This window comes from Panthera pardus, unplaced genomic scaffold, assembly GCF_024362965.1.
Source record: "Panthera pardus isolate Hobbes unplaced genomic scaffold, ASM2436296v1 HiC_scaffold_21, whole genome shotgun sequence".
Taxonomy (NCBI): domain Eukaryota; kingdom Metazoa; phylum Chordata; class Mammalia; order Carnivora; family Felidae; genus Panthera; species Panthera pardus.
In genome coordinates, this window is record NW_026526777.1 from 4,838,188 (window position 1) to 4,852,083 (window position 13,896).

The 13,896-nt window shown below is 60.8% G+C and overlaps 2 protein-coding genes across 4 annotated transcripts in view; one reads left to right on the plus strand and one right to left on the minus strand.

Annotated features, from left to right (window-relative positions):
* The first annotated feature begins 757 nt into the window (after positions 1–757).
* PEA15 (proliferation and apoptosis adaptor protein 15) lies at positions 758–10,309 on the plus strand. The gene is made up of 4 exons (XM_053908914.1): positions 758–882; positions 6,386–6,559; positions 7,965–8,120; positions 8,273–10,309. Exons 2-4 carry the CDS (start codon positions 6,388–6,390, stop codon positions 8,335–8,337), a joined length of 393 nt encoding a protein of 130 aa, XP_053764889.1. The 5' UTR covers positions 758–882; positions 6,386–6,387; the 3' UTR covers positions 8,338–10,309.
* A 1,325-nt stretch (positions 10,310–11,634) lies between these two features.
* Positions 11,635–13,896, minus strand: part of DCAF8 (DDB1 and CUL4 associated factor 8) — a 40,667-nt gene continuing 38,405 nt past the window's right edge. For all 3 annotated transcript variants that reach the window (XM_019433232.2, XM_019433231.2, XM_019433233.2), the window contains exons 12-14: positions 13,703–13,822; positions 13,222–13,338; positions 11,635–12,605 (exon numbers count right to left, since the gene is read on the minus strand). In XM_019433232.2, the coding sequence (XP_019288777.1) occupies positions 12,489–12,605; positions 13,222–13,338; positions 13,703–13,822 (354 nt within the window). In that variant the 3' untranslated portion in view covers positions 11,635–12,488. The remainder of the gene's footprint in view (positions 12,606–13,221; positions 13,339–13,702; positions 13,823–13,896) is intronic.

A 13,896-nucleotide genomic window follows, 5' to 3' on the forward strand; every position in this document is an offset into this window, starting at 1 on the left:
CTTCCCCACTTCTTCCTTCCCTCTTTCAGTCTGGCTGAGAATCTGGGGGAGGAAAGTCCCTAGGGGTGGAGAGGAAGTTGAGAGCCGCCGCTGCCGGGTGCTGGGCCTGGGCAGAGAGGCAGAGCTAGGAGACAGAGCTAAGTGCGGCGTTGCAAGATGTCTATATTTGCATGCTGAGCTCACTGCTGCTCTTTTCCTCCCCAGAAAATAAAATTACATCATGGTGGGGGGAAGGCAGGAGGGCGGTATATTCGGGAAAGGTGAGAGGCACACAACGGGGCATCACCCCCGAGGAGAGAAGATCCGGGGCTCCAGGTCAAGGGGACGACGCCCCGTGTTGCTTCCCGCCTGCATCCCTACCCACGCCCCCGCCCCCAATGTGGAGAAGCCCGAGCCAGCCTCCGATCCCTCGCTAGCGGGTCCCCTGACCCAGAAGGGGAGGAGAGAGGTTTTTCCAAACACAGGTCAGCCAGCTAAGAGGATCAGAGGCCCGAGGCCCGCCGAACGCCTAAACCCTAACGCACTCTGTGCTCCCCAGGGTCCCAGCCGCCGCGGCCACCGAAAGGGAACCGGGCGACGAGGGTGTCCCGCTGGGAAAGAACGAAACCCGAGGGCCGGGTCCCGCAGTCCCCGGGGGCGCGGGCAGCGGCCCTCGGCAGCCCACCCGCCGGCCCTCCCTCAAGCCCCGCCCCCGCCCCGCCCCCGCCGTGACGTCACCGGCCGGCCGGGCGGGGCGCGCGGGGCTCGGACTCGGGCTCGGCGGGCGGAAGCGGCGGCGGCGGCGGCGGCGGCAGGAGCGGCGGGAGCCGAGGAGGAGGCTCCGGACGCTGCCCAGGAACCGGGACGCCGGAGAGCCGCGCCCTGAGCGCTCAGCCCGCGGCGGTGAGAGGCGGGCCGGGGCCGGGGCCGGGGTCGGGGCCGGGGTCGGGCTCGGGGCCGGGCGGGCGCGCAGGGGCGGCGACCCGGGGCCGCGGGGGGCGGCCGGGGTGCGGGGCCCGGCCCGGGGACGCTCGGCCGGGAGCCCGCTTCCCGCGCGGGCCGGCTCGGCCAGGACCCCCGCCGCGGCCCGCGGGGGGCCACCGGGGGACCGGCGGGCGCGTGTCCGGGGCAGGGGGGCGGGAGCCGGGGGCGGGGAGGAGCAGCAAAGGCGAAAGCCCTAATTTCCTCCAGTCCGTGTCGGAAGCGACAGGGACACGCACACCTACGAGAGACACGCCAGCACACACGGTGACACACACCCATGTGACTCTTCCACACATCGCTTCGCACACAGCAAATCACAAACGTCCCTGCACTACACATCCACCCCCTCCCCCAAGGCCTCCATGTGCACGTCCCCTGGGAGAACATCTGTCTGCGGGACAGCTGAGTGGGGGCCCCTGTCCCCAGGCCACCCTGATTGTCTGGGCACAGTCTCCGAGCCCTGGGCCTCAGGTCGCCCCTCTTTAAGACAGAGGGACAGGGAGACGGGATCCGGAGTGAGTGAGCCCGCCTGGCGCCCCGACGCTGGGGGAGCCGGGAAGGTAAGGGGCTGCTGCGGTCTCTGCCCCCCCCCCCAGGTCCACTTAGGTGCCGGGAGCGGCTGGTTTCTGCGCCCCGAGTGGCCCAGGGATGGAGGAGGGGGTGGGAGAAGAGGAGAGGGAGAAAAAGAATGAGTATGAGTCAGCCAAGGATGGAGCCCAAGTCAGAGAGAGAGAGAATGAGGAGAATGTGTGCGAGGGACAGGGACACAGTCGGGGACGGGAGGGGAGGAAGCGAGGCCGAGGTGGCCAGAGCAGTGGGAAGAGGGCTGGGGGCTGGGCGGCACGGGCTCCGAGAGCCAGGACCCGGCGAAAGCAGGATGGGGCGAGGCCCCGGGGAGTTCGAGAAACGTGCTGAATGTGTGGGTTTTGTTTCTCGACGAGTCTGGCCCCCAGGCTGTCAGAGCGATTAGCTTTAATTGCTCTTCCCTTTGTGGCTAAACACTCCGTTGGGGAGATTGCCAGAGATGCCCTAGGCTGCCCACCGCCCCGGTTGCCTACTTCCTCACCGCCCCCGACACCTGTGCCCGTCCTGTGTGCATGTTGTCATGCGTGAAGAGGGCCACGGAGTCACGCCCTGCCGGGCCGTCCCCTTCCCTACGGACCCTCACGCGCCACCTGGATGCAGCCAACCAGTTCAAGCCCCTCCCCCCCCTTCCCCAAGCTGCCGCTCTCTGGGCAGCAGGGAAACTCTAGCCCTGAGTGTTCAGAGGGGGACACTGAGTCACAGACCCCAGCGGTCCTCGGTCCTCGGGGCCACCACCCAGTGGGACCGGCTGAAAGCCCACTGATAGGACAGGAGGAAGGGAGCGAGAGACTGCAGGAAGGAGACGGGTGAGGGGGAGAGGTGGGAAGGAAACCGAAACAGGAGTGGGAGAGACACCCACCAGCTGAGTGGCCAGCACTCGGGCCACCTCACCAGCAGGCAGCCCTCTCTGCCCTGCCCGACCCGATGCCAGAGGTCTCCTGATGCCCCCATCGCGGGGCGTCTGCCTTCTCTAAGACTGAGGGCCTCTGTGCCCAGGGCTAACCCACCTGCCTTCTCAGCCTGAGGCCCGGGTATCCCGTCTCCCCTCATTCCCAGGCTGGCCGGCCGAGTCTTAGAGCCCCCTTCTTCCTTTGGTACAGGAAGAAAGACACCCTCCCCCCCAAAGCTGAATGGAAGCTAAGGGAAGAAGTCAACTGAGTGCGTTATTAAGGGAATCATTAGGACTAGGACTGCTTGAACTTGGGGCCCAGGTAGAACGGGCGCCCTGCCCTCCCTACTCACCCCTCTGCTTCCCGTCGCCTGGCACCCCATGCCCGGATCCAGAATCGAGGCAGTAAGACCCCCTCCTGCTGGTGTGGGAGACCTCCTCCACCCCCCACTCCGGCAGCTGCCACAGATGGGGGGGCGGGGGGGGGAAGGCTTTCTTTTGAAGTTTACTGGGAGTTTGGGACCAAACGGGAGAGGGGATGGGCATGAAGTAGTGTCCCAACGCACAGGGGTTACCCCGCTTTGCTAGGCTTCTCAGGGTGCCCCGGCCCGCTCCTTCCGCAGGTGGTGCCCCAGGGCCCCCACCTGTCTTGCTCTGGGCTCCTATCCCCGGAGGCCAGCATGTAAGATCCTCCCCACCTGCCCCTCTGCCCCCAGCTTCCTCCATCACTTCCACTTCTGTCAGGGCTCCACCTGGGGCCAGCTTGGAAGGAGAGGGAGGGAGGGAGGGAGGGAGGAAGGAAGGAAGGAAGGAAGGAAGGAAGGAAGGAAGGTAGGTAGGTAGGTGTGAGGAAGCAGTGAGCAGAGCACAGAATGATCTGGGAGGGAAGGGGACTGACTTCCTGGCAGCCTCAGCTCCGGCCCCGGTTCCTGCCTTGGTATCCTGTCCCGAGAATGGCCTCCGCCCAGGCTGCCTGGTGTTCCCCAGACAACCTCTGTGCTGCTCCGGGGACCTGGAAGACTTTGCAGGGCTGGGAGGGGAGGAGACGCCTCTGTAGGCCCTGAGGAACCCTGAGTCTCGGTGACAAAAGTGACCGGGCGAAGGAGCCCGGCTTCTGCCAAGCCCCACCGGGGCCACACCGCCCCGAGGACGGTGCTTGTCCGTGAGACTTGAGAGCCACCTAAGGAGATTCCACTTCCTTGCACCCCAAGAATTCCCCAAGGGGCTGGCCTTGCCCCTGCTGCCCCGCCCAGGCCTGGCTGGACGGATCTCTCCAGGGAGGGAGCCCCCAGGCCGCCTTTCCCACTCCCTACTGCACAGCTTCTGTCCCTCCTTGCCGCTCCCACACCCCTCCCATCCAGTGGTGTCATTGTCCCCACCGCTGGGGGAGGGGGGGGCAGAACCGAGGTCACCCTGGTAACCGCGGAGTCCCCGCACCCTCCCCTAGGATCCCTCCTTCGCAGCCTCCTTCCCTCTCCCAGCCCCGGCTCTTCCTCCATTCTGGGGGCCCTCCTCGCCCTTCCCTTCTCTCTGCTTTCGGGCCTGTGATTATAGAGCTGACACACGCGTGCGGCGTTCACACACGCACACGCACACACACACACACACCTCGTACGCTCACCGCCACCCATCCAGCCCCAGCACGTACACATCCATTCCCAGAACACGCACGCACCCCCACACCCCGCCACCGCCACCTCCCGGTGCCCGTGCCCCTCAACGTTCCCCCCCACCCCCGCGCCTCTTGGGGGCCTCGCGTCTGCCTCGCGCTCTAAGAAAGCTCCTACCCACCGCCCCCCTCCTTCGTGGGTGGCTCACTCACACATTAATCCCTCCCCGCCCACCTCCCCTGGAAGTCTGTGTTTTAGATTCAGAGCCCTAAACCCAACTTCCTTCCAGGAGACACACACACACACACATTCTCCTTCCACAGGATCTAGTTACAGCCTCTTCTGCGTGAAAATGGACAGGAGACCCCTAACCGCTGTCCCATTTCCCAGCCGAGGGCTTGGTGTCAGGGTCTCCTCCATGGGGGGGCAGGGTCTTCTTGGGGGCACCCTGCCTCCTTCCTGTGCTGCCCCTTCCTTTTGAGCTCTCTCCACCCCCCCCCCCCCCCCCCCCCCGCCATGGATGTCCTCATGCCTGGACCCCCTGCCCGTTACCCCCCTCTCCTGGCCCGGGATTATGGAGGGGGTTGGGGGGGGGGGGGCTGGGCTCCAGAGCCTGCTGCTGTGACCTAGATTTCAAGGCAGAGACGGCTCCTGGTGCTGACAGTCAGAGAGCATTGTTCCTGGCCCGGCCTGGTGGGGCGGCCGCCGGGCCCTGCTGTCTGCTTGCACCTGGCTGTGCAAGTGAGCGTGCCCGTGAGTGCCTGTTTCTTGTGGGGGTCCTGCTGGCTCATTGTGTGTGTGTGTCACGGTGCCTGCCACCAAGGGAGGCTTGTTGGTTCCGGTCCGAGTAGGGGGTTGGGAATGCGGACTTCTGGGTCCACGCCTTTTACTATGCCATGCCTGTCTGCCTCAGTTTCCCTGCACCTAGACCAGACATAAGGAAAATGGGGTGAGGCCAGCCCCTCGCTGTCTGCTACGTTCCCAGGCCAGCGTTGGGGTGATTTGTGGACAGTCCCCGTCAAGTACAAGGTCGTCTATCTCCTTGTCCCAATCCTTGGTTCAGCCAGAGTTTAGGATAGAACTTACTTTTTAAAATGCTTTACTTTTCTGATTATAAAAGAAATATATACTCATTGTGGGGGGGGGGGAGCCCCTTTTAAACTCAGCACCGGAGTTTCACATCTTATCACTTCCAGAAGTTCATTCTAAGGTCTGACCTTCCTTCTTCCTGTCTTAGTCACACTTCCTACCTAGTGGGAAGGAGGGCCTTGAACGTTCTCTACCTTCCCACTTCAAGATCTTCTTGAAAGAGGGGTGGGGTGAAGGCCTGGGGGAGCCGCAGCCTCGCCCAAGCCCCCTCCAGGAGCCCACCCCGAAGGTGGTGCCAGCCGGACGTGGGTGCAGGCAGCGGTGACAGCCCCTTTGCTGCCAGACTCTCCCAGAGCTGCCTCGAAACCCCTTCCCCTGCCACCCAGCCAGCCTGGGAACCGGGCAGGGGGCCAGAGCCAGCCGCTTGGTATTCTGGGGCGCGGGGGCTGCGGGCGTAGCACAAAGGCTAGGAGAGAGGGCTGTGCGGAGGCCCAGCGGCCATCAAGGGAGAAACGGGCTCCACAAAGGTGGGGGTGGCCCGTTGCTTCCCCCTCCCCGCCCGCCCGAGCCCTAAGGACTGAATACAGGGGGGCACGGAGGGGCCAGGGGACCGTTAGACCAAGCACCTAGGCATCCATCCAAAATGAGTCATTAGAGGGGCGGTGGGGAGTTGAAGTGAGGGACCCCTTTGCTTCTGGGGAAGAATGGGAGCTAGAACACACGAGCTCTAACCAAGCAGCCCCCCTCCTGCCCCTCCCAGAGCTTCTCACTGCCACGGCCGGGCCAGCCTGCCTCTCCCTGAAGGTCGTTTTGGAGTGTTGTGGGGTTTTTGTTTTGTTGGGTTTTTTTTTTTTTGACAGGGGGAGGGGTTGCAGGTGGGTGGGGCGATTCTGGGGGGGGGCCTGGGAGGCAGTGGGTGAGAAAGTCTGGAGCAGGTTGCTATGGTAACCGCCTCCTCAGTCAGGGGAGCTGTTGCCAGGGTTACTGCTGGGGGGGGGGCAGAAATGAAAAAAGATGGGGGAGAAGGAGGTGTGACTTGTCACTCTAGGCTGAAGCTTGGCCCCTAGCTTCTCCTCTCTTCCCGACTGCTCCCGCCGCCCTTGGGTCTTCATTTTCTCCCTCCAGCCGGGCCCCCCCCCCCCCCAGCCTCCGCCAGGGTGGAGGGAGCTGGTGGAGGCGGGTGCCGGTGAGGAAACCGGACTGGCACCTCCAGCTCAGCCGCCTCTCCCTTTGTTCATCCCGCCCCCAGTCATGGCCGAGTACGGGACCCTCCTCCAGGACCTGACCAACAACATCACCCTCGAAGACCTGGAACAGCTCAAATCGGCCTGCAAGGAGGACATCCCCAGCGAGAAGAGCGAGGAGATCACTACTGGCAGTGCCTGGTTCAGCTTCCTGGAGAGCCACAACAAGCTGGACAAAGGTGGGCGGGGGCCGCGGCCTCTGGGGCTCAGTCCTGGCGGCGGCAGCGAGAAGCAAGGTCAGGGCCGCAGGCGCCAAGCACTCTCCTCTCCGGCAGGACGGGGGAGAGGCTGCGAGTAGAGACCCGGGGGTGGTGGTCCCTGCGTGCCTTACGGTGCCGTCAGTCACTAACGGGGGCGCTCACACGCCCCTGTGCTATTGTCAGATGTGTGACAACCCATTAAAACACAAGTCGAAGGCGATGGGATTGGAAGTAAAACCACAAGTTCCGACGTTTTCGGATCCACTTTTAGAGACCACTGCTCTGGGAGTGGCTTGGGCGGGGAGTTGGTGCGTTAAGCTAGCCCTGCAAGGCCAGTGTATTTCGAAGGCAGGGTCCAGAGCGGGGGCGTGCTTGGCAAAGGACCACAGTCCCAGAGGCCGGAGTGTCTGGTGTGCCTGGAAGAGCAAAGGGGGCCTGTTTGGCTTGGCTGGTGGGGCCTAGGGGACATTTAGCGGTGGCTGGAAAGGTAAGTTAAGGCTGCGCCGTGGGGCGCCTTGAGGGACGGGGTATTCGGCGGGCGGTAAGTGACCCGTGGGCCCCGTGGGCCGCGAGAGGTACTCGTCTGCCTGTAGCATGGCGAGCGGTCGGGAGGCGGCTGCAGAGGGTCACAGGGGAGGAGCCAGGGAGGAAGGACGGAGGGCGTCTGCAGCCTAGAAGCAGCCCCGCCACGGAGAGCATCCTTCTGGCCACGGCCGTGCCCGGGCTCACGAGGCCCAGCATCTCTCCTGGCTGGTCTGGGGCCTGCACCCCCATGGTGTGCTGTCGGGAAATTCTTTCTGATGCTGACGAGGAGGAGTGCTAGGGAGTCAGCGTGGGTGTGGGGGGTCAGGAAGGCCATTTAACTCTTCTGTTCTCCCCTCCCCGCAACGTGGCACCTGGTATTCAGCCCGAGTCCCTCGTTCTAAATCCCTAATGTTTTAAAAAAAATTTTTTTTTCAACGTTTTTTTATTTATTTTTGGGACAGAGAGAGACAGAGCATGAACGGGGGAGGGGCAGAGAGAGAGGGAGACACAGAATCGGAAGCAGGCTCCAGGCTCTGAGCCATCAGCCCAGAGCCTGACGCGGGGCTCGAACTCACGGACCGCGAGATCGTGACCTGAGCTGAAGTCGGACGCTTAACCGACTGCGCCACCCAGGCGCCCCTAAATCCCTAATGTTTTAAACTTCACTGACCAACCACCTGCTCTTCCTGGGAAGTCCTCCGTATTTACTGTTGGTGCCTTAGCTTGCTTGTCCTGCTCGGCAGCCCCGCCCCTTCCAGGGGCGTGCCCTCTGATAGCCAGTGTGGGTCCCAGAAGCCTGGCCTGGTGGGGCAGGGGAGGCCTCTCCAGCCTGGCTGACCCCGTCTCCGTCTTCCTTCAGACAACCTCTCCTACATCGAGCACATCTTCGAGATCTCTCGCCGCCCTGACCTGCTCACCATGGTGGTGGACTACAGAACCCGTGTTCTGAAGATCTCCGAGGAGGATGAGCTGGACACCAAGCTGACCCGCATCCCCAGTGCCAAGAAGTACAAAGGTAGGAGGCCACGCCTTCACCGTGCACCTCTCCCCCCGCCCAGGGGTGATCCTTGGAGCACTTGACTCTGGGGACAACGGAGGCGGATGCGGCGGGCCTGCCTGCTGTCGTCCACGCCTCCCGTCCCTGGACACCTCCCTTTTTGCCCCCAGACATCATCCGGCAGCCCTCGGAGGAAGAGATCATCAAACTGGCTCCGCCACCGAAGAAAGCCTGAGCGAGGGGGAGGAGAGGAGGAAGGTCGGACCTTCACTGGACCACTCCCTTCCCCCAGCCTCCAGGGGAGGGGCGAGGGCAACCCCCCCAGTCTACCCACTTACTAACCTGGTCCTAACCCCCTTACTGTGCGCGTGTGTGTGCGTGTGCGCACGCTCTGGCTGTCCGTCTGTATGTCTAGCTCATCAAGTTCCTCCTCCTTGTGAGAGGATGGGGGTCGGGCTGGGGGGGGCTTCGTTTCCCCACTTTAGGGGGAGGTGGGGGCTGTTTCTATGCAAATAGAAATGGGCACATTCCTCCTACTGCCCTTTCCTCCACTCTTCCCCCCACACGGCCGAAGTGTGGGAGCAGAAAGGACCTGTATTTTCCTACACTGAGGAGCCGAGCTGGGGGTGAGGGCCTGGGGAGAGGTGGGTGGACCTAATGACGAGCAGCGGGAGGGAAAGTGGTTACCCAACCCCCACCCGGACGGGGCAAAGAACAGCCAGAGTTCCGAGTTTGTACTCCCACGCTGGATTGGCCAACGAGTCTTTTCTAGTGGTTCCTCAGGTTGGAGGGCCTGGGCCCCGGCAGGTCCCATTTTGCTCCCCTCCCATGGGCCTAGGATGGGTATGAGCCAGGGATCTAAGGAGAGAGGACCACTGGATCCCTTCCTGGCCCCGAAGTTCAAACCCCGTGGAGCACCCAGCATTAGACCCTCCCGCCTCCCCCAGAGCCCATGCTGGGAGCAGGCCCCCCTAAACCAGATGTGGGGTGGAGGGGCCCTCTTTTCCACTCCTTTATTCCTACTCAGACTGTTGCACACACTGACTCCAAACCTAGGGAGACTGAGGAATGAGCTCCTTAGGTCTTAACCCCAACCCCGTCCCACCCACAGGGTCCCAGCGTGGTGACTACAGGCGACCCTCCCTATCTCGGGTCTAGAACGCCCCCAGCTGGAACGAAGGGAAGAAGCTAATTACAGTGTCTTCCTTTGCACTGACCACCCGCCCCCCCCCCCCGCCGCCAGTTCAGTCCAGGAGGGGACTTGTTAGCCCGTCGCCCATCTTCCCCACTCTCCTGGCGTGTTGGGCTCGTGAATGCCTCCTAGCCAAATCACTAGAGTGCAGTGACCCCAGCCTCCTTCCTGTGCCAAGATGCCCTCCCTGCCCTGACCGTGCTAACTGTGTGTACATATATATCTACATATATGTATATTAAACCCGCACTGCCATGTCTGCCCTTTCTTGTGTCTGGCATTAACTTAGTGTCTAGGCCAGGGCGGGGGTGGGGGGGGGGGGGCGCAGTGAAGGGAGCGCCAGTCCAGTGGCTGTGTAGTCAAAACGAAGAAACTTTCTTCAACTTTAAATTCACATGCAATCTCAAGAGACTATTCAGAGAAAGTTTTAAGTTCAGAGCTTTGAAGACGTGGGAGCAAAACTTAAGTGGGAGCGGAGGGCTGGCTGTCGGAGGAGGGAAGAAGCCAGACTGGCCAGAGAGAGCCGCCTCTGTGCCCAGCCCAGCCCAGCCGTCCCCTCTGGCCACCGCTGTGGACACCTGCCTTAACACATACACCTTGAGTACTCCACACAGTTTTGCCTTAAAGGACCTTCCCAAGTTTCCCCAGCCCTGTCTGGCTTCTCCCTCAAGGACAGAGAGATACTTGCAGAATTGGGAGGGGGGAACTGAGCACGAATTGTCCTTCCGGTCAGGATATGTGATGTGAGAGTGTGTGTGTGTAAGAGAGAGAGAGAGAGAGAGGGAGGAAGGAATTAGGAGCGTTCTCTGAAGAGGAGAGAGGGGGAGATGGGAGAAGGGAGACAGGGTCATTTTCAACAGAGTCTAGTAGTATCTCTGTAAGGCAAAAATAATCTAAAAAGACTAACCTGCCCTCCCATCCCTGTACTGCTGTGAGATCGTCCCTATCCTGTGCTCCCCTGTCTGCAGTGTGCACGGCCTCATTCTAACCCTGGAATAAAGGTGATTGTACTGTACCCGATTCTAGAATTTCTGTGATTTACCAGGACTTTGGAGTCTTTGAATGACTGGGAGGGGAGGGGGAGAGATACCCCAAATCCCTCACCGCAGCCTGGAAAACACCCCTAATGGTATCCTTCCCCCCGCCTCCCCCCACCCGTCTCCCGAGTGGCCCTGAGCTATGGGGCCTGCTCCACTGGAGCCCAGGCCTGGAAACACGGCTGTCCCAGACCAGACCTCCTCAAACCGTAAGGGAGACAGGGCCAGGAGCCTATAGTGCAAGAGACCAACCCGGTCCATCACGAATGAATGGGCCACATGTCGCACACACACAGCGGCAGTCAGAAAGGAGAAGAAGAAAAAAAAAAAAAGCTTTACTGAGAGAAAATACACAACCAATTCCAGAGTGCATGGTTTTCAGGCCACTCCACGACCCCGCCGGCAACAGGAGTGCGCGCGTCCCCGCCTTGGGGAGGAAACGCAGCAGCTGACATCTGGTCTGAGCGTTGCTAAGAAAAGGGGCAGGAGGAAGGAGTGCCTTCCATCCCTTCACTCTGCCCTTCCTTCCTGGCCTGTTCTAGGAGAATCGGGCCGCCTCAGGATGCAGAATTCCTGGTTGGGGGCCGGGGGGGCCGGGGCGGGGGGGGGGGGGGGCGGATAGCAGCACAAGCAATAAGGGCAAAGATTCAACTTAGGACTTTCATTCAGCGACCAGTGACGAGACAGGTGTCCAAGCCCCAGCTATCTCCATCCTTAGATTAACGATTTGTCCCTCAGTCGCAAGATGCCAAGAGGTGGACCAGCTAGAGAGGCCACCCCAGGAGGCCTTTCTCTGCTATACTCTCCTCCCACGAGGAAGGGGGCTGCTGGGGCAGGGTGGGTGGCTTAGAGAATCAAGCAGCTACAGGTAAGAGCGAGCGTGTCCTCTGTCACGTACAGTATGAGGAGAGACAGTCTGCAGTGGCAGAACCTTCCTGAAGCCACAGTTCAGTCAAGTTTTAAAGACGGGCCAGCCTCTGGTTGGGAGAGCATCCTGGGAGCACCCACAAGACCCAAGGAGAGGTAGGAGATCTGGGGCAAAGAACTGAAAGGAACTCCCTGTTTTCCCAACCCCGCAACCGCGGCAGGAAGCAGGGAAGGGCAGAATCGAGGATCTTTCCGTTCTGGAGCCTCCAAAAACCCAAGGGGTCGGCCCCCATCTCTGGTGGCCGCAAACAGAGGGCGGGCTGGGCCCTGTGCGACTGCGAGGGCAGGACTCCCACCCTCCACCTTCAGTCCCTTCCCTGCAGTCACGGAGGACATACAGGTATTCAAACTGACAAGAATTTTAACGTGCTACATCCAAGTTTGACTTGCTTTTTAATATATTTATAGATATAAAATTAGGCCTCTAACAGTGACAGGGCAAGGAGATTGCTGCCACCAAACAACTTTTTTTTTAAGTAACAGAAGAGGTAACATCCTTCCTATCCTTCCTCCACTTCTGCCCCTCCTCCCGCCACCCCAGCCCCCCTCACCAGACCTAGTTAGGGGTGACGGGATGAAGAGAAGGGCATGAGGGACACGTCATCGAGTGTGAAACACTGTGGGAAGGACAGAGGATGAACGGGTGGGAAGGACAGTGAAGAGTGTGGGGCGGTTAGGGGCTCCGAGGACTCCCCAGAATAACAGGATCCTGGGATGGGGTCGTCCGGGGGCGGGAGGCGGGGGGCAGGGGAATGCAACTGTCACAGACTTTTAAAACATAAAGAAAAAGGTCAACAACCTAAACCAAAGAGAGAACGGCACATCCACCGCCCCCACCCCGGCCCATTGGTACTGAACAGCCAGTTATCCCCGCCCCCCACCCAAGAAACAAGGGAGATTAAAGAAAAGGAAACCCCATTCCCTACCCCAAACCAGTTAACAAAATAGGCTCCCCCCTCCCAAAAAAAACAAGGCTTTGGGGAGAGGCTGTTTCTGCTGAGCCCTCTGCACCTCTCCGCGGAGCCCATGCCAGGGCCTGGCTCCTACTCCTAGCTACTCCGCAGGTTCGCGCCCCCTCCGGTCTGTCTGTCTCCCAGGAGGTCTTTCTTTTATCTAAAGCAAAAAGTCCAAAGTGCGTTTCTGCTGAAGGTAAGGGCCTGAGACAGGAAAGGGCTGTCCAGGCAGGATCGGGGTTGGCAGCTCCGGCCCGCCCCTCCCGGGTCCGAGGCCTCAGGAAGGCATGCACTGCACCCGGTCGGGGCCCTCCTCCTCGTCCGATGTGTCTGAGGAGCTGGGGGACTCATCCGAGTCTGCATCTGTGGCCCCAACCCCAGGCTCTCGCCAGCGCTGTAGAGTAGGAAAGGCTTGTTAGTAGTTTCCCCACAAAGAGGACAAGCCTGTTAGGTCTTAACTGTAACTCAGGTGCTCTAGGCCAGGGGTCGGCGGACTTTTCCTTAAAAGGGCCAGATAATAACTATTACCGATCACGTCTATTGCATATGTCTATTGCAAGTTTTCGGCTCTGCTGTGGTAGCACGAAAGCAGCCACAGACAACGTGAATGGGCGGGTATGGCTGTATTCCAGTAAAACTTTTGCCAGAACAGGCAGCATGCCAACCGCCAGAGTTTGCTAACCCCTGCCCTAGGCCTCTTCGGGCAGAAGGAAAAACAGAAAGTCACTCTGACACTTATCATTTTTCCCAACTCCTTCCCCACCCTCACGCCTCTGCAAACACCGCGCTCTCACGCGTGGCGATGGAGAGCAGAGAGCAGACCCCACCCGTCTGCCTGGTGGCTCTTCCAAGGCTACGCCAGGGCTCTGGTGGGGGTGCAGGACAATGGATAAGCAACCCAACCACAACCACCCGATCGCTTTTTAAAATGGCGAGGAAGTGTGCACTAGGACATGTGACCCTTGCGGGGGTCACCGCCCCCGGGCGCCCACCCCCCAACACCAGCTTACCCGGTGGTGGCGTCTCTGTCTCAGGTGATGCATGAGGAACCAGAGCATGTGGCTATCAAACAGGTCAGTGTGGTGCAAGCTGTCTTCATCCCGCTCCCGCTTGTTCTTCTTAATCACCTGAACCGGAGAGGGTGCTGGGGGTGAGTGTGGCGAGTAATGACTAGGGACCCCGGCCCTGATCAGAAGGGACTGGCGCCCCATCCCCCTGAAAACGTCCTCCAGGAGCCGTTAAGCCGAAGGGGAGCCAGACCAGATTAGGAAAGGGTGCCCCAGGTTTATCCACTGAGAAGGTCACGAAGCTCTAAAATAGAACGATTCTTCCGAAAGACCCCCCCTTCCCCACTCCGCCGTGAACTCGGCGCACTCCACAGCTGCCCCTGGACCCCTGCGCAGGGGATGCTCCCCGAGGGCCAATCACAGCCGCGTGGGGGAGGGTGTTAGACTCAAAGTGCAACATGGACCTCCGCAGTCAGCTACTTACATCCTTCAGCCCCGTCAGCTCAGTGGAAGTTTCAGCGGTGGGTGCCCAGATCTTGACATCATGGTCTAGGCCGCTGGTTGCCAGCACGGGCAGGTGAGGGTGGGGCTCAAGACAGTTTACCTGGTCAAGAGGAAAGGAAACCACAGGCTCAGGGGTATATGGGAATAGGACTTAAAAACCACTACTCACCTTGA

Bases quoted from the DNA above. Each gene is read 5' to 3' on its own strand.
- PEA15 (XM_053908914.1), top strand. From the start codon at position 6,388: ATGGCCGAGTACGGGACCCTCCTCCAGGACCTGACCAACAACATCACC. The intron at 6,560-7,964 runs GTGGGCGGGGGC...GTCTTCCTTCAG, and splicing joins CCACAACAAGCTGGACAAAG to ACAACCTCTCCTACATCGAG. The intron at 8,121-8,272 runs GTAGGAGGCCAC...TTTTGCCCCCAG, and splicing joins CAGTGCCAAGAAGTACAAAG to ACATCATCCGGCAGCCCTCG.